The 20,909-nt window shown below is 42.3% G+C and overlaps 2 protein-coding genes across 2 annotated transcripts; both read right to left on the bottom strand.

Annotated features, from left to right (window-relative positions):
* Positions 1-7,538: 7,538 nt before the first annotated feature.
* Positions 7,539-9,272, bottom strand: P174DRAFT_429271 (uncharacterized protein; the record flags this gene model as incomplete). The annotated part of the gene is made up of 5 exons (XM_024825563.1): positions 7,539-7,681; positions 7,808-7,998; positions 8,107-8,607; positions 8,728-8,984; positions 9,153-9,272. 5 exons carry the CDS (start codon positions 9,270-9,272, stop codon positions 7,539-7,541), a joined length of 1,212 nt encoding a protein of 403 aa, XP_024683419.1.
* Positions 9,273-10,129: 857 nt separating this feature from the next.
* On the bottom strand, positions 10,130-11,486 carry P174DRAFT_510754 (uncharacterized protein; the record flags this gene model as incomplete). The annotated part of the gene is made up of 2 exons (XM_024831715.1): positions 11,130-11,486; positions 10,130-11,080 (listed from the first exon to the last, which is right to left on the bottom strand). Exons 1-2 carry the CDS (start codon positions 11,289-11,291, stop codon positions 10,130-10,132), a joined length of 1,113 nt encoding a protein of 370 aa, XP_024683418.1. The 5' UTR covers positions 11,292-11,486.
* Positions 11,487-20,909: the final 9,423 nt, after the last annotated feature.

Raw genomic sequence — 20,909 nt, 5'->3', positions numbered from 1 at the left:
AAATAGATATATCATTATTATTAGTACTCTGCTATCCTCCATCCACTCCTCTAAGGCTAGTAATCTCATACCGTCCCTTGGCAAAGCATACTCATAATTAGTTAATTAATTAACAGACCTACACCACTTACTTCTCTGCAGAACTTCCTCATAGAGGTAATTTATATAATTGCCAGGGCATGTGGTGAAATGATTTTCTTATAGTTAAGTAGGGGCCCTAATTATAAAGAGGGATAATTAGCCTCTAGAGACTACAAGAGCTCAGCAGAATTCTCTATTAACCTAATTCCCTTAGTTACATCTCATTTCAGGATATCATTCTTTCTTCTTTTCCAACCGGCCTTTCAAAGATGTGTGGCCGTCAGTATAGGAAGTACCAATGCAGCTGCTATATTTTAATGCCAGGCATCACTTATTACCATGAAGTAGGGCGAAACCAGAGGACTAGAAGATAAATAATGTGTGGGAAGGAGAGAACCATCATAGACATGGCTGACTATGGCCTGTGCAATAAAACAGAATGTTATGTCCATGACCTGGCATCTAGTGGCTAGAAGTGCTGTCTATACTAGCACATTAATAGACTAGGCAATGATATCTGCGAGGGCTCTATTCTTAGTTAGTGTGGGCAAACTCTATGTGCTCATCATGTCTGCTTAGCTTACAAGTACGCCTAAGAGGTTTATGCCATATCTACTCACTATAAGATACTCTCTTAATATTTTATGAAAAGGTTAATGTTGTCTAATTCTACCTACCTATCTACTTAACTCAGACCAATCTAGTCTCAGTGGTGTGCGCCAGGATCAAATGGAGGTTGAGGTCATGATTTATTTAGAGTAGATATGGTCAGGTTTTGAGCTCCCACTATTAGTAGGAAATGCTTTAACTAGACCACGCATAGCATAGTACTTGTATGCAGTATATACCTTCTCCTTAAACATAACTTCTATTAATAGAGCTATCACTTCACTTTGCATTTAAGGTGATACAAGTAGATGATTCTATATTAATAGAATTCCCCATTCTTACTTCCACTTCTTCAAAGTTCAGTTCTGATTTTTACCCATTCTAGCTTGAGAAAAGGTGGCAGAATAATACAGCTTATCTAGGCCAGCATCTTCCTTAGCTATTTAGTCTGGTACATCACCTCCCAAGCCATTACATTGTCTAGGATCTACTAGATATGTAGGGATACTCCACGTGCTTTAACTCCTTAGTAGATTAAGATATAGATTTATAACTTGCTAACCAGGCCTATTCCATGAGTTACCGATTATCTGCAGCGCGGATGTATTTTCACTGAGGAGTGTTGCAGGCCCTGAATCAATCAATAAGGCATACTAACTGTCCTGGGCTATCTGGTAGACCAAGCTAATGGCATAGTAAATTGCTATTAAATTAGCTATATACATGACCATTATTCCACTAAGCTAATACTAAGTTATTAAGATTATGCTACAGTATTTTCAGGTTTCATAAAGAGTTCTTGCCGGGGGCCTGCTGTTAGTTATGTTGCGCTAATGTGTTCCACCAACAAATCATTAAGAAGGCTTATGCAATGGGAAGCTTGTCATTTCCTAAGGATGGAGGCTGTCTCATATCAGACTGAGGTACCATAAATTTCAATAATAATATGGCCTGCAAGGTTGTTAATAGGCCAGTGAAATTAACTTTATCAATAATATACATCAACTTGAAATTATGTTAGAGTGCCATGGCAAATAAGCAGAATGTAACTCTCCTTGTGGACAGCTCCCTGAGCTGTAGAACATCATGTGTTAGTGGCTACCAGCCCTACCATTCACAGACCAATACCAAAATCATAGACAATGAGTCAAGCTCACCTGCGAAGTTTTTGTGATCAGCATAGTTAGACTGAATTCTCTGTTTCCCATGGCACAGCTCTCTATTAATGATTAGAACGCAGAGGGTAGTTAAATAGCTTTTACATTGCTCAACCATTGATGGATGCTTAACTGAACTGCAGTTAGTTTAACTATTAATATGCTGATCACTTGAGCACTAACAATGCCTTTCAGATTTAAAAGCTTAAGAACAAGCAATATTAATTAATTTTGATGAATCCCTTGTTTAGCCCTTATTAGGCACTACTTTAAATACTATATCTAATCCTGTGCAACATCCAATTGCTTCACTAAAATAGATGAACACTGTATCTCCAAGGATACTCTTGAAAGAAATTTTTCACAATGCTAGCTGCATGCGTTTGGCCTAGCTTCCATTATTATCAGTGCCACTGTTAACATCATTTAATAATAGTTTCCGGACATACTGGTTGTCCATCTTATACAGAGTCTGTATTCATATACTTAATGTCATAAAGTTGGCAGGCCTATTATGACCACCATCCTTTACAAGGCTTTTATGCTTGTTGAGATTAATAAATTATTAATAAATATATATACTTGTTCTAGAGCATCCCTGTATTTGCAGGTTAGGACAATCTTACAGAAGCTAATTAATATACCTATTCACTGTGCTTCCTAGCTTGTATAGTATAGATGACTCCTTGACTAGTACCATGAGCATCTTCCACAGACTAAAAGTGACTTCTACTTAAATAGTTAAGCTTATTTATTATACATTGCTGAGCATACACTGCTTATAGGATGCCTAATAGCTTGCTATCCACACCATCATTACCCACTAAGGCTTGGTTGAGGCTGATAATATGAAGCTAATGGCTCACATTTATACTTCAGGCAAAGATTAGATTACTAGACATGCTGAGAACATTCTTTATTATGTAAATTTATATATACTTTATTAAGTAGATTTACCTATGCATGCTGCTTAGACAGGTGAACCAGTAACAAGCAGAGAGCTCATTAGAAATACTCTTCTAGCAAATGTACTCATCTTCTCCATATAATAGCTATTCAACTAGACTGTTAGCAGCCTCCTATAGACCCTATTAATTTCAGAGGGCTGGATGCACGCATTTCCTTCAGTGCATTACTCACAGGTCAACACATATCAATGCTAATTCAGACCTGTATGTTTAAATAACAATAAATAGTCTTTATCTTTAAGGAACCATTATAGCTTGTTAAACCCATTACTCACTTTCTGCTCTGAGCGCTGACTTATATGATTGAACTGCTTAAGAATAAGTATCCCCACTGGGGACATTATTCCAGGAGAATAGCCCTTTAATAAATAATGCTGCATAATTAGCTTAACATGACTAGTTTACTTAATTCAAAGTACCTACTAAGTGTGAAGTGACTAATCCCTGGTCTAGGCACTCACCAAGCACAACTCCTATTAAAGGTAACAGTCTAGGGTTTTACATACTCACCAGTTAATGTGTCAAAGAACTTTATGGTGGTTGTGCATTAGGGATCCCAATGGGGATAGGAGCCAACATTAGGGGATTCACTAGTTATGCATAGTTAGGAACACTTAGTATTAAACCCTATTAGTAGCTTTGGCCCTCATGGTTGCACCTTCATTCTATAGAATACTGACCTAAGTGCCAAAACTAAACAGCTTTAGTCTAATACTTATTCTAAATCAGTCTATGTTGATTGCATGTGCAATTGCAAAATAGACCATATTATTAGATTCTCAAAAGATCAAAGAGAGACCCTGTATCCAAAAAAAAGGTATCTCATGCTTTACCAGGATCGCGTTAAACATGCTAATAGGGCACAAGCGTCCTTGTATTAACTTGGAATTTCAATGCTATAAATAACTTGAGTGGAGCCGAAAATCTGACTTATTATCCAGACCCCTGCCTCTTAGTCATAGCCTTTATACATAGAGGGCATGTAGGCACCACTATAAATTATGGGATACCTTACCATGGGCAAACATTACAGTGGAGTGTCCCATAAGGCTGAAAATCATTTGAAGTCTAGAGCAGTGCCAGAGCTCACTAACAGGAATTACCAGAAAATTACTATTTACAAGCCCTCATGACAGTGTATAGCATCAATAGTTGTCCCTGTGGTTCTTTGATGCTCAGGAGCCGCTAATTCATTTATATATATAGACTAGGTAGTTAGTCCTCCTTTAGTAACTTTCTAGGTATGAATCAATGGCCCTTATCTTATTTATTATAATGTCACTATTAACAACATCCCTCACTCAAAACTGTATATAGTAGGTGTAATTAACTTTAAGTTTAGCTCTACACCATCCTCTCCTATAGTACCGTGTTAGGCCGGTATTCACAGTACTTCTACTCACCTATGGTAGTATGATTTTCAATTTAGCATGTTTCAACCTTGGTCAGTGGATACTCTTAGAAAATTCATATATTCACTCTTTAACCCTCAGAACTGCTTCCACCTTCCCAGAGAAAAGAGCTGTAACTGTACAGAATTTTAAAGAAGGACAGTTTGGTTAGCCTGAGCACGCAGTGCCACACACCCAATATTTAACTTAAGGTTATACTATAAACAGTTAGTTTATATATCCTATTCACTCACTGCCGCGTAAAATTCTCTCACAAGCAGGTGAGGCTATAGTATGGTATAGACTACTTTAATAGAGCATCTCACAGGAAAATGTCAAACTACTAATTGGTAAGGAAGGCTACAAAGGTATGTCTTTGACTTTAGCTGACCACTAATATGAGTAAGATGATAGGTGCCAGAGCATAGTAGCCCCAGTTTCTCCAGGCTTAGATAGTCACCTCTACTTTAATATTAATAGATGTTCAGGCCCTAATGGCATTCTCAGAACTATATTTATATGTCTTTAACAAAGCTAAACTCAGTCAAGCTTAAGTGGAATCTCATCTCCAAGGCCCTTATATAGTAATTATACTCTAAAATGGTTTATGCAGCCCCTGGCTGAAAGGTAAAGCCTGTCACTCAACTATATATATATCTAGAAAGCCTGGACGCTGTTTTCCATGGCTAATCTAACCTTTCGCCCTTGATGACATACAGTGGTCATGGTGTATTGTTCTGTCATAGTAATTTATGGCACAGCCACAGCCCAATACTTACTAGCTGTTATGAAACTATTAAACAACATATGCTGACTTCTGACAAGACAATATATAACAACCTGTAAGTGATATATATGCCTTACCATTATCACCTCTCTTATTTAGTTATCTAGTTTTTGTTTCATCATTTCTTCTTATCCCTGACTGAAATAAATAAAAGGATATGAATTAGTTTTCACAGGCTGCAATGTCGCTCGCATTTCTGTCCAGCCAAGGCACATTTATTGCATAGCTCAGGATGTTAAGTTGATGCAGCCTGTAATGGATTATAAGTTATGTTAATCTTATAGTGCAACTAGCAGTTTACTATTGACAACTAAGTATCTCCTGTGAGTGACACATATTATATTAAGTTCCTCTTAACAGTTAAGCCTACTTTTCAGCGCCAGTAAGGCATTTATATATTTAAAGAATAACTCTTTCTCTCTCTTTTGCTGTTAAGAACTGAACCAACACTACTTCCTTAGGTATAGCTCTGATGATATTTGGTCAAAGCCCCTATTATTAACACCTAGTATTACCAAAATTTCATGCAGGGCTATATTTCTAGCACCTACTATATAGCGCATCGGAATCCCTAGTGACTGTGTATCTCTTCTAACCAGCAAGCCAACCCCACCTACGCAAAAGTAGAGTCATTTAAGAACATCTGTTCGCAATCCTCAGTTACTCAGGGTCAGCATACTAGATGAGATATTAAAGACAGCCTGTGTACCTCTATAATTTTGTGAATGCTTTATGTGCGAGGGAGCTGAGCAAGAGCCTAGGGCTGAGGTAAGACTAAGGAGGGTAAAAAAGTTATTATAACCCTTTAATAGCTTAAGGTCATGCCCTTATTTAGAGGATCTAGCTTGAGTATATAGCTTTGCTTATATGTACCTTATAGACTAAGCCAGAAAAAAACATCCCATTAGACCTTAAAAGGAACTTATATATTTCTCTGTGGTCAGTAGTATATTTCACTTTGAATCACCTATAGGGGTATAGTACAGTTTCCTATTTATCTTATATAAGCTTACTTAATAAATATCCTCACTACATAGAGTAGTGTACTTATGTGTGAAGTAGTGGAGGAAGAGCTAAGGACTATAGAGTTATTATAATCCTTTAATAGACTATGGTTATGCCCTTGCTTCTAATATCCTACTTAACTTACATAGCTCTAGTCACATGTATAGTATCTTAATGCACCTGATTAGGTCAAAGAATATCTTAATGAACTTTGAAAGGGACTCATGGGTCTTTCTAGAGGCATAGTATATATAGGATCTAGTATATACCATATACCTATCTAACTTACTAGCTATGAAGGCCTCCTATCTCAGCTTACTAGCCTGGTAATGTACATCCTAAGCTATATTTCAAAGGCCTAATTACTAAGTCCCTACTAATATATCTTTACTTCTATAGCATATTAGCAATAATAATATTCTACATCATGTCTTCTGAATGTTTTGTTATATATTCTTCTTATTTCTATCAGGACCTGAATGATGCTGTGGTAAGCATCTATTCTAAGGTCTTGCTGAAATTAAGGCCCTGGGGGTACTACCCTATCTGTGAGATGCTTAAGAGTTAAGTATGCATCATGTTGGCCTTTGTCACCCTGAAGCATAGGCAGGATGAGGTTTCTTTTATCTATGAAAGTTAATATCTCTCTATATTATAATGTAGTGTGTAGTAATATTTATTATAGCACATTATAGCATAATAAGCTTATGTAATTTAAGGTCATTTTTTTGAGTCAGCACTATTCCTTAATATTATAAGTGAATAAAAAATATTGTAGACCCCTTCTACATCATTAGGACTGTGAAAACTATGCCCCCTAAAAAGGGAGGATTGTGAATGGATATGGCTAGGCTTAGTGTAATAACTTTTATTTAGCTATCATGTGGTGCTCAGGGGTGAATAATCAAACTACTCTGGACTAGTTTAGGCAAGGATCAGTGAGCATCTGGGAGTATCTGGAGTGCTCTGGGACTGCTCAGGGAGCAATCAGGGCACGCACTTTCTCTCTCTGGTCACGATCTGGCTGGCTCAGTGAGCAAAAAGCGGCGGCACATCGGACCGAATCTGGAAATGGAAAGTCGCTCAGTTTCCGCAGAAAAACAGTTCAGTAGTGTCACTATTCATTTGAACAACTTCTACTCTACACGCACTGTATAACGATGGATGAACGTCCACCTCTGCCAGTGCGCTGCAGCATCACAGACCTACCTCCTGAGATTATTCTGGGCATACTTTCCACGCTGGCGGATTTAGAGAGCCTTTTATCGACAATACAATCCTGTCGGTACCTCTACACACACACACACACACACACACACACACACAATTCATTAACGCCCGGCGGCTAAGCCGAAAGGGCAACTATCACTGATCTATCAATACAGGTCCTGCTGTACATATGCCGTATCTCCTTCGAGCCCATAAATTCCGTAACAAGATGTAAGCTCTAGCTCACCCCTTCCAGGCCGTGGCAGCCAAGCTTGGCTCCTCCGTCCTTAAGGCCGACGCATCATACCTCCTGATCGGAGGCACTGGTGGCCTAGGCCGGAGCATAGCTAGATTGATGTCGTCGAAGGGCGCGCGTAACATCGTGCTCGTGCCCCGCAGCGTATCCATCAATCACAAGATCCAAGATCTGATCGATGAGCTCGCCGCCCATGTCACGGCCATCAGCGTCAAGCCCTGCGACGTAAGCAGAATGGAATCTGTCGACAACCTCATCAGCCAAGAGTTAAAGGGTCTTCCACCAGTCCGCGGTGTCGTGCACGGCGCCATGGTCCTCCGCGACATGCTCTTCGAGAACATGACCCTCGACGACTTCCAAGCCGTCGCATCCTGCAAAGTCGAGGGAGCCTGGAACCTGCACCACGTACTGCATGATACACCCCTCGACTTCTCCGTCGCGCTTTCCTCCGTCGCCGGCATCATCGGGAACCGCGGACAAGCCGCCTACGCTGCCGCCAACGTCTTCCTTGACGGCTTCAAGGAATACCGCCGGTCTGAGCAGTCGATTTCCCCCAAAGCGTGAATTGATGGTTTCCAATTGGTAGTCTCGGTGGAGATGGCCTCGCTCAAATTGTTAGCACTGCCAGTCGGGCTTGCCATACTGCATGATCAACAGCTCTTTGATGTGGATGCCATTGACACCATCGACGATTCCATTGCCATTAATGTGCCCCTTCTCCCCCTGAGCTATATGGTCGCTAGCATGGCCATTGGTAAGTTCACCATTGACGACGCGTCTATCGGTGGGCTCTCCATTGCTATTGTGGCCCTTGGTAAGGGCATTGGGCTCCATAGCGTGACCGTTCATATAGCCGATAGGCTCCTGGCGTTCTTCTCCAAAAATAGCCTTAGCGTCGGCCAGAGGTTGCCATTCCCTTTTGTAGCACATGTCGACGACGTTTCCACCGCCGTCTGCATTGGAATCCTTCATGGGAGTCATAACGAGTCCCTCCACGTTAATCAGGGCCTCAGTGGAATCTTGGGATGTCAACCACAAGTCAAACTTGGTGGGCTGGGGAGTAGGCAGACTGGGGCCACCAACACACCAGGCTTTAACAAAGTCCCCCGGGGTAGTAGGAATGTTGGCGCTGATAATCAGGCTCCTGATCATGGTAGGCATGTAAAGAGTCTAGAGCTCCATGCGACCTTTACCCAGAATGGGCCAGACAATGTGCAGCAGCGCATCCAGAAAGATGGGGTGGATGCTAAGGGGAGCTTCATACTCCTTATACATGGCCTTTTTCGTGTCACGGATGTACAGATCTGCACGTGAATGGTGCGGGTCAGAGAAGCAGTTGTCCAAGCCCTGAAAGCATGCTCCGTAGCCGGCTCCGACCTCGGAAAGAACCCGGTACATGTTCTGTGTATCTACCTTATAGGTAGCGGCAGTCATCACCTTCTTCGTCCGAACAATCATGTGCTTCAGCTCGGTCTCGGCGATGTTGGAGACTGTGGTCTGCTGCTTCTCATTGGTGCGGACCTGAACGAGTCCCGTGCAGTGCTCAGTCCAGGCACGCTTGGTGTTCTATGAGCAGATGCGAAACTCATCCCAGATATCGGAATTGCGACGGGTACCCTCAGCGTATGGCCGGAGGGTGATGACTGTCTCTGTGTCGACATCATCGGTCAACACCAGGGCTGCACCCACTTTCACCTCACGGAACTTGAATTGGGAGACTGTGGCCTCGCGCTGCTCCGCGCGTCTCTTTGCTGCTTCGATGGCCATAGCCAAGTAGCCAGCCAATGGATACACAGTCACACCCTGCATCTTGTGCTCCCGAAGCCAGGGCACATCGTCGTGTCGCGTCTCAGATATCGACGTATGGCCGCAGATCGCGTCCTCTACCAGTCTCCTCTGCTCTCCACGCGGCTCTCGAACAGAACGATGGCTAGACTTTGCCTTGTTTGGTCTTCGCAGTTATCAACGACGTAGGACCGCATCCATCACGTATCTTCCCTGACTTCTCTACCAATGCATTACGAGCCACCCTGGCGTACCTACAAAACGAGCAGGTTGAACCTGGGGTTCATGATACTCCAGTTGATTCTGTATCATTTTTTCTTTTTTTGGGGTGGGTTGGCAGGGAGACAAGTTCCTTAACGTTTTGTCACATGTGGATCTTCACAATTTGCTATGGAATGTTCATATTCTGGTCGCGCTCTGCAAAAATAATTCCATCATGCCGCGGACCACTTGCCTTGCAAAAACTAGAGGGAATTCACAGGTCCTTGCTTTATGTCAACTACTCTACGGGTCGCCTTAACGGATTTGGTACGAAGTACAAGCAAACCAAACAGTCATTGCAATATAGGCACACTCAAAGAGAAAAACTTCTTGACAGCTCGCTCCTTTTGCTCGGGATCAATTCCTCAAAATTGATCGGCAACTAGGGATTTCGGCACCAGGTCTGTAAGCTTTTGGCGGCCTAAGAAATTCCCGGAATCGAGCCAACTGCCAATCGACTATTTGAAAGTCCCTTTGTTTCCCATCTTCGGCCAGCGGGATCCCCGGAATCTTCTTCATGACGAGATACTCAGCGCCCACTGGGTTCGCTGGATCCGAACACCAAGCTACATCCGGAACACGGATTGAATTTATACAATCGCACTAAACAGCATGTAAGTTTACACGGACGTCGAGAACAACAAGAAAGCATAATACAGAGCCACCTCGCCCATTATTAGAAGTATCCCAACCACACCTAGTGCAACCTCAATGGCAAGAGCCTCTAGGATGACCTTAACAAAGCGAGTGCGAGCAGGCTGATCAAAGGTGGTCCAGGCATCTCTAAGGCCAAGCTTGCCACTACCACCCGCAATTCCGGATTTCAGCTTGCCGCCAAAATGGCGGTCAAAGGGCACGACCGGGTCATCCTCGTCGGGCAGCATAGAGGCGGCCACACGAGTGAATATTCCCCTGGCGGGAATCGAAGCCAGTGGGAGAAATACAGCCGGGAGAATATAAATGGCTAGGAAACGGAGGAACCCTTTATATCCCTGATCGGTGACAACGGCTACGGGGCTCCAGCCAGCGCCAGCGGGCCCTGCAGCAACTATAGGCAGAGAGAAAGGCGCACACCTTAGGAAATTGTACAAAGTAGCCGCAGGGGCAATTCTAGGCCAATGCCGGAGGCCAAGCATTCGCCGGGAGGAGCTCCTAAGAGCTTTGTCGGCGATCACACGATGAACCCAAGCCGTCTGCCAAGTGGCCAAGAGCATGCTAGCGATGAACTGTCCAAAAAATGAACTGAAAAATGAAAAGGAGACAGAGTGGTCCGCAGTAACAACAACAGCTTGAATTAGAAGACCCGCGCCCAGATTGGTGAGTCCCGTGAAGGCCAGATACATACGAAATCCACGGAAGGACGACCAGATGCCATCACGCGCGAGTAGGTGCTTAATGGCCGAGCGCAGCCCGCTAGTGATAGGCTTAGTGGTTGATGCAGCTGTGCTCTCGGGATCATTAGGGTCGAAGGTATCGTTAGTATCTTCTCTGTCGAGGCAAACATAGGTCTTCGGGTTGGAGTCTTCGACCGCGGCCAGAGTCGCAATAACATTGACGCAGGTGTAGTCAACCTATCGATGAGTTTAGATAGTTGCTGTTCCTCATACTAAGCCGACTCACCCAAAAGATTGCGAAACTAAATGCAACGGCCGTAAAAATGACAATTAAGCCGAATAGCAATCCATATAGCAATCCATCCATTCGAGACTGTCCACGCTCTCGAAGCCGAGCGGAAATCAACTCGGTGCCCCGGCGTATAAGAACACTGCTAACAGATGACATGATGTTTGACTGAAGGAAATAATTGAAGAAAATTTGAAGGGGAAGAAGCAGGGCCGAATTTCTGAGTCAGAGTTGTACCAAAGAGACTATACCAGGTGAATTTCCCGTGAAATGAAGTATCAACGAATCAGAGGCTGGAGAAAGGGAAATCAATGAATCGACCACAAGCAGGTCGTGATATGAGGAGGGGTGCGGACATAGGAAAGTTCTGTTTTCAGACACTGTACGGCGGACTGAATGTACAAACCGGCCAAAATAAATTTTTACCATTGATACCTCCAGCCACGCCACTTCCCGCGCGGCCACGCACCACCTAGTTAGTAATCACATGGAGTAACGTAATTCCCAACCGAGCCGCCCACCCGGGCGAGCCGCCCACCCCTCCCGATTTCGACGCGTTTGAATCTTGAATCTATCTAAACAGCTACCATGCCACCAAAATCGCGTCAAACCTCTGGGAATTTAGTGGAACAAGAGGGAAGGATCTAATTAGTAATATCTGCTTTGAAAAAAGGGCAAATTTCAAGTATTTGTCGCGCTGCAAAGACATTTGATGTGCCTAAATCTACCCTCTGTGGCCGCCTGAATGGATGCTAATATCGAATCGAACAACGCGCCAATGGCCACCGACTATCTTCTACACAGGAAGAATCATTATAGAATGGATACTATCTAGGGATCAACGTGGAGTGCCCCTAGGCCATCTCATGTGCAAGAAATGGTGAATATCCTTCTCCAAGCCGATAATCCATCTGGATTCAAACCTGTTGGCAAGAACTGGGTGTCTACCTTTATCAATCAACGTGAGGAGATTAAAACATGATATGCTTGATGATATAATTATAGCTGTGCTTAATGTGAGAATCTAAAGATCATTAAGGGGTGGTTTAATTGCCTACAACAGATCCAAATGCAATATGGCATCTCCTATAAAGATATCTATAATTTTAATGAAACTAGCTTCACTATGGGCTTAATTGCAACTACTAAGGTAGTTATAAGGGCTAATATGCCTGGGAAGCCTCACCTTATTCAGCCAGGCAATCAGGAATAGGTTACAACAATTAAATGCGTCAATACTACTGGCCGGGTGATTCCATCTTGTATAATCTTCAAGGGGAAGGTTCATATTAAGGGATGGTATCAAGATCGCACCTTACCATCTGACTGGAGAATTAAAGTCAGTCAAAATGGATAGATAACAGATGAGATAGGCCTTTAATGGCTTCAAAAGGTCTTTATCCCTGCAACAACTAGCTGTACAGTTAGAAGATATCATCTACTTATTCTAGATGGCCACAGGAGCCATCTAACGCCTGGTTTTAATAAGGCCTGCAGGGATAATAATATTATCACTATCTGTATGCCTCCTCATTCTTCCCATCTCTTATAACCACTAGATGTTGGTTGTTTTGGCCCTTTAAAACATGCTTACAGACGCACTGTTAAGGAAAAGATATGCTTAGGATACAATCATATTAATAAGTTTGACTTCCTTAAAGCATATCCAGCAGCTCATCTAGAGGTTTTTAAGCCTCTAAATATTTAGAATGGCTTTGCTGCAGCTAGAATCTATCCATTTAATCCAACAAGGATGCTTGAGAAGCTAAATATCTGCATATCCACCCCTACCCCCCTCTAAGCTGTGCAAGTTAATCAACCAGTTCATCATGGCTTAGAACGCCTCATACACTTCAGCAATTACACAAGCAAGCATCCTCAGTCAAGAAGCTCCTAAAACAGCAATCCCAAAGCCCTTCACAAATAGCTATACAGCAACTTATTAAGGGCTGCGAGATGGCCATGCACAGTGCAGCCCTACTAGCAAAGGAGAATCATGATCTACGCGCAGCTAATGAGAAAGAGAAGCAGAAAAGGAAGCTATCTAGACACCAGATGACTCCTAATGAAAGACTCTGCATTCAGGAAGCTAGGGATCTTATCCAGGCAAGAAATGAGCAAGGGAATGAGATTGGGGGGTCATCTATTGATTCCGCGCCTTTACCTAGACTGGCTGACCCAATCCGCAAATCCATATCCAACCCACCCAATCCGCACTTTGGGTTGGATGGGGGTTGACTCTGATCCAACCCATATCCATATGGGTGGATGGCATCCTACCCATATGGATATGGGTAACCTATTAGGTGCATATAACTGGCAGAATGGCAGATATTCATAATATTCTCTTAAAGAGAGGTCTTTCTACCTACTAAAAGTAGTATGATCTAGATTCTTAGGACTTTCCGCCTACCAAAAGTAGTATAGTCTAAAATCATGTGTATAATATGGGTAGAATGGTTATCCACAACCCAACCGACATGGATATGAGGGTGGGTTAGATAGGTAGTAGATCAACCCAAAACCCATGCAGGTTGGATTGAACCCCCTGCAGATCCATCCAAACCCAACCCACGACCAGTCTACTTTTTATTATTATTATAAGAGCTAGGGCTATGATTACTTCTACTATAGTTACCCCTATTACTATTATTATTATTATTAGCTGTATTATCATTATTATTAGAGCTAGGGCTATAACTACTACTACTATAGTCACCCCTATTACTATTATAGTGAGAGCTAGGGCTATGACTACTACTACTATAGTTACCCTATTACTATTATTATTATTATCACCCCTATTACTATTATTATAAGAGCTAGGGCTATAACTACTACTACTATAGTTACCCCATTGCTATTATTATTATTAGTCTTATTATCATCATTATAGTAAGAGCTGGGGCTATAACCCCTATTACTAGGGCTGGGTGTAAAGGATTAAGGTATATAGGTGCGATCCGGTTGATCAGATCCGTTAGGATCTGGTCATAATGGCCTTTTGGCTGAGTTGGTAGTGGGTTGGACTGGACACCCATCTATTACAATATGACCAGATCCTAACGGGTTAGATAATAGGCTTTGGGTTTGAATCCAGCTGGAGATAGATTAATTTTCTGGTTCCCAGTCCCTACTAAGGTCGTGGAGATATGTAGGACTGTGGTATGGAATGTAGGGATGGTGATCCCTACTAGTTGCGCTACTGGATTTAACTGCCACCTACTAGCTCACAGGATGACTAAGACTAGGGGCCCTGAATATAGTAGGGACCCTTAGTGCCTCTTAGGACATACCTGGGGGCCCCCACCTATCTATTCCTAGTTCCTTACAGCTTATCTAAGGCCCGAGGGCGTGCCTCAGAGAGAGGGGGTATAGTTGTAAAGGATTAAGGTATATAGGTGCGATCCGGTTGATCAGATCCGTTAGGATCTGGTCATAATGGCCTTTTTGCTGAGTTGGTAGTGGGTTGGACTGGACACCCATCTATTACACTGGGGCTATCTCTACCACTATCTAAACCTAAGTATTGAAGCCTTCTATAATCTCTAGACTAGAGCACCAAAGCTTATGCTAATCCAAGATGTTAGGATGTTAGGACTTGCTGGAATTCCACCTTCTTAATGCTCTAAAGAGCAAAGAAACTGCAGCCAATCTTTGATCAGTTCTGCTCACAAAATGGCCATGATCACTTAATGCTTGACTAAGAAGAATGGCGCCAGATTAAGTATCTTCTTTAGATCACTTAACCATTCTTTAAATTCACTACCATGCTCTCTTAAACAAAAGATGTGATCATCCATGTTACCTTTAGTATCTATAATAAACTTTTTAATCATCTTAAAGCATCAATTCATCAGCTTTAATGGAAGAAAGTAGCCTAGAAGAAGCTTATACTTAGTGCTCTCCATGCAGCAAAGGAGAAGCTATCTATCTACTATAGGGAAACAGATAAGATCTATGGTGATCTATTTATAATTAGGACAATCCTTGCACCATAAAATAAGCTTTAGTTCTTTAGTAGTAAGGATTAGGGCCTTGAATTATGTGATTAATATTGCAAAAGCTTTAAAACCTATGCAGGTCTCTATAAGGAATGCTTGTTAGCTACACAGGGCTTACTACAGGTATCATCTTTGGGTGTATAAATATCAAAGATTAATGTGCTTTTTGCTCCTGATTTTAATTAATTAGTGAGTACTAATAAGACTACACAGTACCTTAAGAGTGGTAAGTAATATTAATATTCCTGCTAACACTCTACTAATTAATATCATCTAATAGAGACAGCCCTAATTACTCTACTAGACTGGTTAAACCCAACCCGGGAACCCTAACCCAACCCAGCCCTAACCCGCCATGGGCCGGGTTTGGGTTCAGGTTCTAGGGCCCGTGGGTCGGTTGGGTTCTAATTCTTAGAACCCGCTAAGGGTTGGGTTCTAAAAACGGGTTTTAATTACAATACCTAGTAATTAGAATACACTAACCTAGGTTAGATTTCTATGTAGAATGCATTATTTATATATATATATTTTGAATGCTAGTATAGATGCTAGTATGGTATAGAAAAATTAAATACATACTAACTAGATTAGGTAGGCGGAGTGTAGAATTTTCGGTAGAATAGAACCCGCTGGGTTGACTATCTAGAACCCGCCGGGTTATGGGCCGGGTTTAGGCCCTAGAAATCTAGAACCTGAACCCGGCGGGTTGGGTTCAAAAGATCAGAGAACCCGGCCCAACCCGCAAAAATAACAACCCTATACTCTACAGACATTCTGGAAAGAGCATGAATATAAATTTCCAGCTCTTGCAAAAATAGTATATAATGTACTCTTAATACCTGCCACTAGTGCTGGTATTAAGTGGCTTTTTAATTCTGCTCAAGATATCTGCCATTATTGTCAAGGCTCACTCAATTCTATGATAATCTAAGATCTAATGCTATTCATGTGTACATTAAGGTTTGAAGTAGAAGAGAAGGAACTTTCCCTTATAAAATAATATCTTTTAAATGAGGAACAGCAAGCCCTTAATAAAGAGAAAGATGCTTAACAGCTTCAAGATACCCTTGAGCTAATTAGTAATAATGAAGAAGATGATGGCCTAGAGATTAGTATAGACTAGCCAGCTACCCAGCAGGTATCTAAGCATGCACAGGGTAAGAGATAAAGGAGTATAGTATCTAATGATAAGCAAGAGGGCCAGGAACCTTTTCTATTAGATAATGAAGTAGTTCTTCCCTTACCTAACACATAATAGCATATCTTTAGACAAAATCAGAAGCATATAAGGCGTGAGGATGATCAGTTCCTTCATTATTAGTTATTAGTATCATGGGCTAACCTATGACATGCACTGCATTATGTATATAGCTGTGGTTATATAGTGATAGTTAATTATTATAATGATTAGTACATTAGCCATATATACTTAGCTTGTAGCGGGCAGGGCCCGCTGGGTGCTCATGCTGTTCAACAGCCCTCGCGAGGTCTTATCCAAACTGGACACCAGCTGTCAGTCACGTGACTTTTATACTAACCAATGTAATAACCCGCGCTATCACGTGACCCAAGCCTTCCCTTTTGATGTCCGGCCATGATGCGCCCCTAGTTAGACTTCCTAGTGATTTCTTACCGTCCAAACCTAGGTCATAGGTTGAACCGGCTTCTAGCCCGTGACATTAGAAATCGCTCTCGTCCTAAGATAGTTAGGAGAAGAAAGAGACAGCCGAACCAGTGAGACAGCTGAACTAGTAAGACAGCCGAACCAGCAAGACAGCCGAACCAGTGAGACAGCTGAACTAGCGAGACAGCCGAACCAGTGAGACAGCCGAACCAGCGAGACAGCCGAACCAGCGAGACAGACAGACTATGAGCTATAACAACGCATTAGAATCAATGCCCACAGAAGAACCTAGTAGAGAGCAACTGTGAGCCCCTGGTGGTGTGTAAATGGACCTCCTAGCCCAGATGGCCCGGCAGCTAGAAAGGCTGGCTAGCTGGATAGAATAGATGGAGGAGAAGCAGGCCGCCGCCATCCCTATGGTATTAACACCTGCACTTTAGGAAACCCCTACAGTACCTACCCCCGCTGCCACACCTATGGACGATGGAATAAAGAGGCCAAAGCTAGTTCTACTAGATGTAGAAATGTATAATGGTGTTAATAAAACAGCATACTATACCTTCCGCTCTAAGCTAGCAGCAAAGCTATAGATTAACTAAGCAGCTATTAGCTCTGCCTATAGCTGCATGTGGTATGCCTTTAGCAGACTCTAAGGGAATGTGGCTGCTGTAATAACCCCCTGGATGGACTGATATGGTCAAGACCCTTCTACAGCCACTAGGGATATATTAATCAGCATGCTGAACTAACTTAACCTTATATTCTGAGATAAGAACCGCGTGGAGAAGGCCATAGAGGAACTACACAACTTATGTCAGGGTAACTGCCTGTTTAGTGAGATACTAGCAGACTTTAACTAGCTACTAATAGAGGCAGGAGGTTATGATTAGTCTAATAATATAAAGCAAAGCTTTATGAATAGTACACTCAACCAGGAAATGAAGGTGCAGCTCTTTAATTTTGTGAAAGACCTAAGCTTTGAGAAGTATTATTAGCAGCTGCAGATGATTGCAGACTGAATTAAAGCTGATCACACACGTGGAGCAGCATGAGCAAGATAGTAAGGGAGAGGTGCACTAATTATGGGCTACAACCGCCCAGCCTACATTCCCACAGTCCTAGCAGCCCCTATAGCAGCAGCCACAGGCGCCAGTGACTCCATGGATTGGGAGCTAATATCTATAAAGCTGGCCAGTGCCCGTCGCCGTGCTAGATGGGTTGATGAGGCGGAACAGGCATGCTAACACACTAAGGGCAGGTGCCTATATTGCGGCGCCTCAGGCCACATGATTAAGAGTTGCCCTTACCTCAGCACTATCCCACTGCAGGACCAACCCTATGTATCCTGTGTAGTGGGACCCATGCTTAATAACAAGGAGCTAGAGGCCATAATACCAGTAAGCAAGCCCAGTGAGCTAGAAAACAACTTGCTCCTGTGAAAAGACTCTCATAGGGGCCAGTTGAACAGTTAATGTAGCTGTCAAGCTAGTGATTATGTCTAGAGAAAGATGTACTTACAGGTTATCAATGGTTTCAATAATTTATTAAGTTTAATGCCCCAGAATTTAATATATCCGCGATAGTCAATAAGGAGTATAATTGCCGGGTCTTACCCAACACTGGGTGTATATCTTATGCAGTCATGGCTGAATGCTTTGCGCAGAAGCTGAAACTTAAGTAGTAAGATATCAAGCTAATCCAGCTAGAGAACTATATAGGTGCTATGGGTAGTATTATTATAAAGATTACTACATTCTCCCTGGATGTTAGGGGCAACTACCAGCCCATGATTTATGCATATGTGGCACCTAAGCTAGGCAAGGGAACTAACCTGATACTGGGTACACCTTGGATGAAGCATCAGGGAGTGAAGGTTGAACCTGAGGGGCTGTGACTATGCCTAGCTGATGGGTCAACTATAGGATGTATAGAAGATAAGCTGAAATTAGTAGTCCAACATGTCAACGCCCAGGGGTTTGCAGTGTGGAATCATCAGAGGCAGAGGAATAAAGTAATATGGATTTTTGCTGCTAGCCTTAAGGACATTAAGAAGGCCTTATAAGTGAAGAAGCATATAAACCCTGCTAATAAGCTACCAGTGCGCTATCATGAGTTCCTAGGAGTATTTAACTAAAGGAAGGCTGATAAACTGCCCCTGCACCACCATGGGGTTGATCACCGCATTAAGTTGACTAAGGGCAAAGATGGGAAGCCAGCAGAACCCCCATGGGGCCCCTATATTCTATATCATGCAGTAAACTACTTGTCCTACAGAAGATGCTAATAGAGCTACTGGAGAAGAACTTTATCTATGTTAGTAGTTCTTCTGCTGCTGCTCCAGTGCTGTTCACCCATAAGCCAGGCAGGGGGCTATAATTCTGTATGGACTACCACACACTAAATGCAATTACAAAGAAAGATTAATACCTACTACCCCTAATTAATAAGACCTTAGAGCGCATATCAAAGGCAAAGTAGTTTACTAAGTTAGACATGATTGCTATATTTTATAAGATTTACATTACTCTAGGAGATGAGTGGCTGATAGCCTTCTGCACATAATTTGGCCTGTATAAATAGTTGGTGACCCCTTTGGCCTAGCAAACGCACTAAGTACCTTCTAATAGTATATTAACTAGACCCTCTAAGACTTCCTGGATGAATTCACCTCCGCGTATATTAATAACATACTTATTTTTACTAATAGGTCACTGGCGAAACACCATGACTATGTATATTAAGTACTATAATGGTTATAAGCCGCTGGGTTATAGCTTAATATTAATAAGTGTGAGTTTGAGGTTAAGAGCATGAAGTACCTTGGGTTTATTATTAAAGCTGGGAAAGGTGTGCGCATGGACCCTAACAAGATAAAGGCAATACTAGAATAGCAGGCCCCTATATTAACTAGGGATGTATAGTCATTCCTTGGCTTTACAAACTTCTACTAACGCTTTATAAGGAACTTCTCTGACATAGTATACCTATTAACAGTGCTTATATAGAAGGGGACCCCATTCTCATGGATAGGGGAATATACTAGTTAGTTTAAATAACTAAAGGAGATGTTCACCACTGCGCTAATTCTTATGCAGTTTAACTATAACTGAGAGACAGTTGTTGAGATAGATGCCTTAAACTGGGCCACTGGAGGAACACTATTATAGTATGATAATAATAGAGTGCTGCGGCCCTACACCTACTTCTTAAGGAAGAATTCCCCCATGGAGTGCAACTATAAAATTCATGATAAGGAGCTGCTTGCAATTATTAATACACTTAAGGAATAGGAGCTAGAACTAATTAGCTTACCATAGTTTAAGCTCATCACTAACCACTGCAACCTGGAATACTTTAAGATAGTCTAATAGCTTAATAAATAGTAGATGAGGTGGTTATATATGCTAAGCCAGTTCAACTACAAGATGCACTACTAACCTAGGAAGCTAGCTGCACGCCCCAATATATTATCATAAAGGGAACAGGATACACCATAAGATGCTGAGGATGACAGGCTTAAGGCATAAGAGCTCTGCCTAATCCCTCCTAAAATTATTATAGACCAGGCCTACACGCACATATTAAGCATCTATAAGGTCACACCTGGGCTGGACACGAGTTCAGTGCATTATACTAATTAATATAATAATCCTTACTATCATATGACCCCATCCTTAGCCGCGCCCCACCACTACACAAGCAATGGAGGGAGGCCACGCAAGGAGATAGGCACCTACAGGAGATGATCTAGTTAGTATAAGCAGGGGTGACAAGATTCCCCACTGAACTGCGTGTGTATATATCTATTACTAAGTGTTTAACTTCTCCAGACAGCCACCTACTGTATTAGGGTCGCAAGTGGGCCCCTAACTCAGAGCTGCTACAGACAAGGATCCTGCAAGAGACGCATGATTTAGTGCTTACAGGGCACCCTAGGAAGAATATGCTGTACATAATAATAGCACAGAACTTTTACTAGCCAGAGCTTTCTATAGATGTACAGAGGTTTGTCAAGAATTGTAATAAGTGCGGAGCTAACTATGTATGGCATGAACAGCACCAAGGCTTGCTAAAGCCATTACCAATCCTAGACTATAAATAGCGCGAGATAGCTATCAACTTCATCACCAAGCTACCCAGCTCTGGCGA

Source organism: Aspergillus novofumigatus (genome assembly GCF_002847465.1).
Source record: "Aspergillus novofumigatus IBT 16806 chromosome Unknown P174scaffold_3, whole genome shotgun sequence".
Lineage (NCBI taxonomy): Eukaryota > Fungi > Ascomycota > Eurotiomycetes > Eurotiales > Aspergillaceae > Aspergillus > Aspergillus novofumigatus.
Note: the sequence above shows the minus strand (reverse complement) of the source record. Positions and strands in the feature narration are given on the sequence as shown.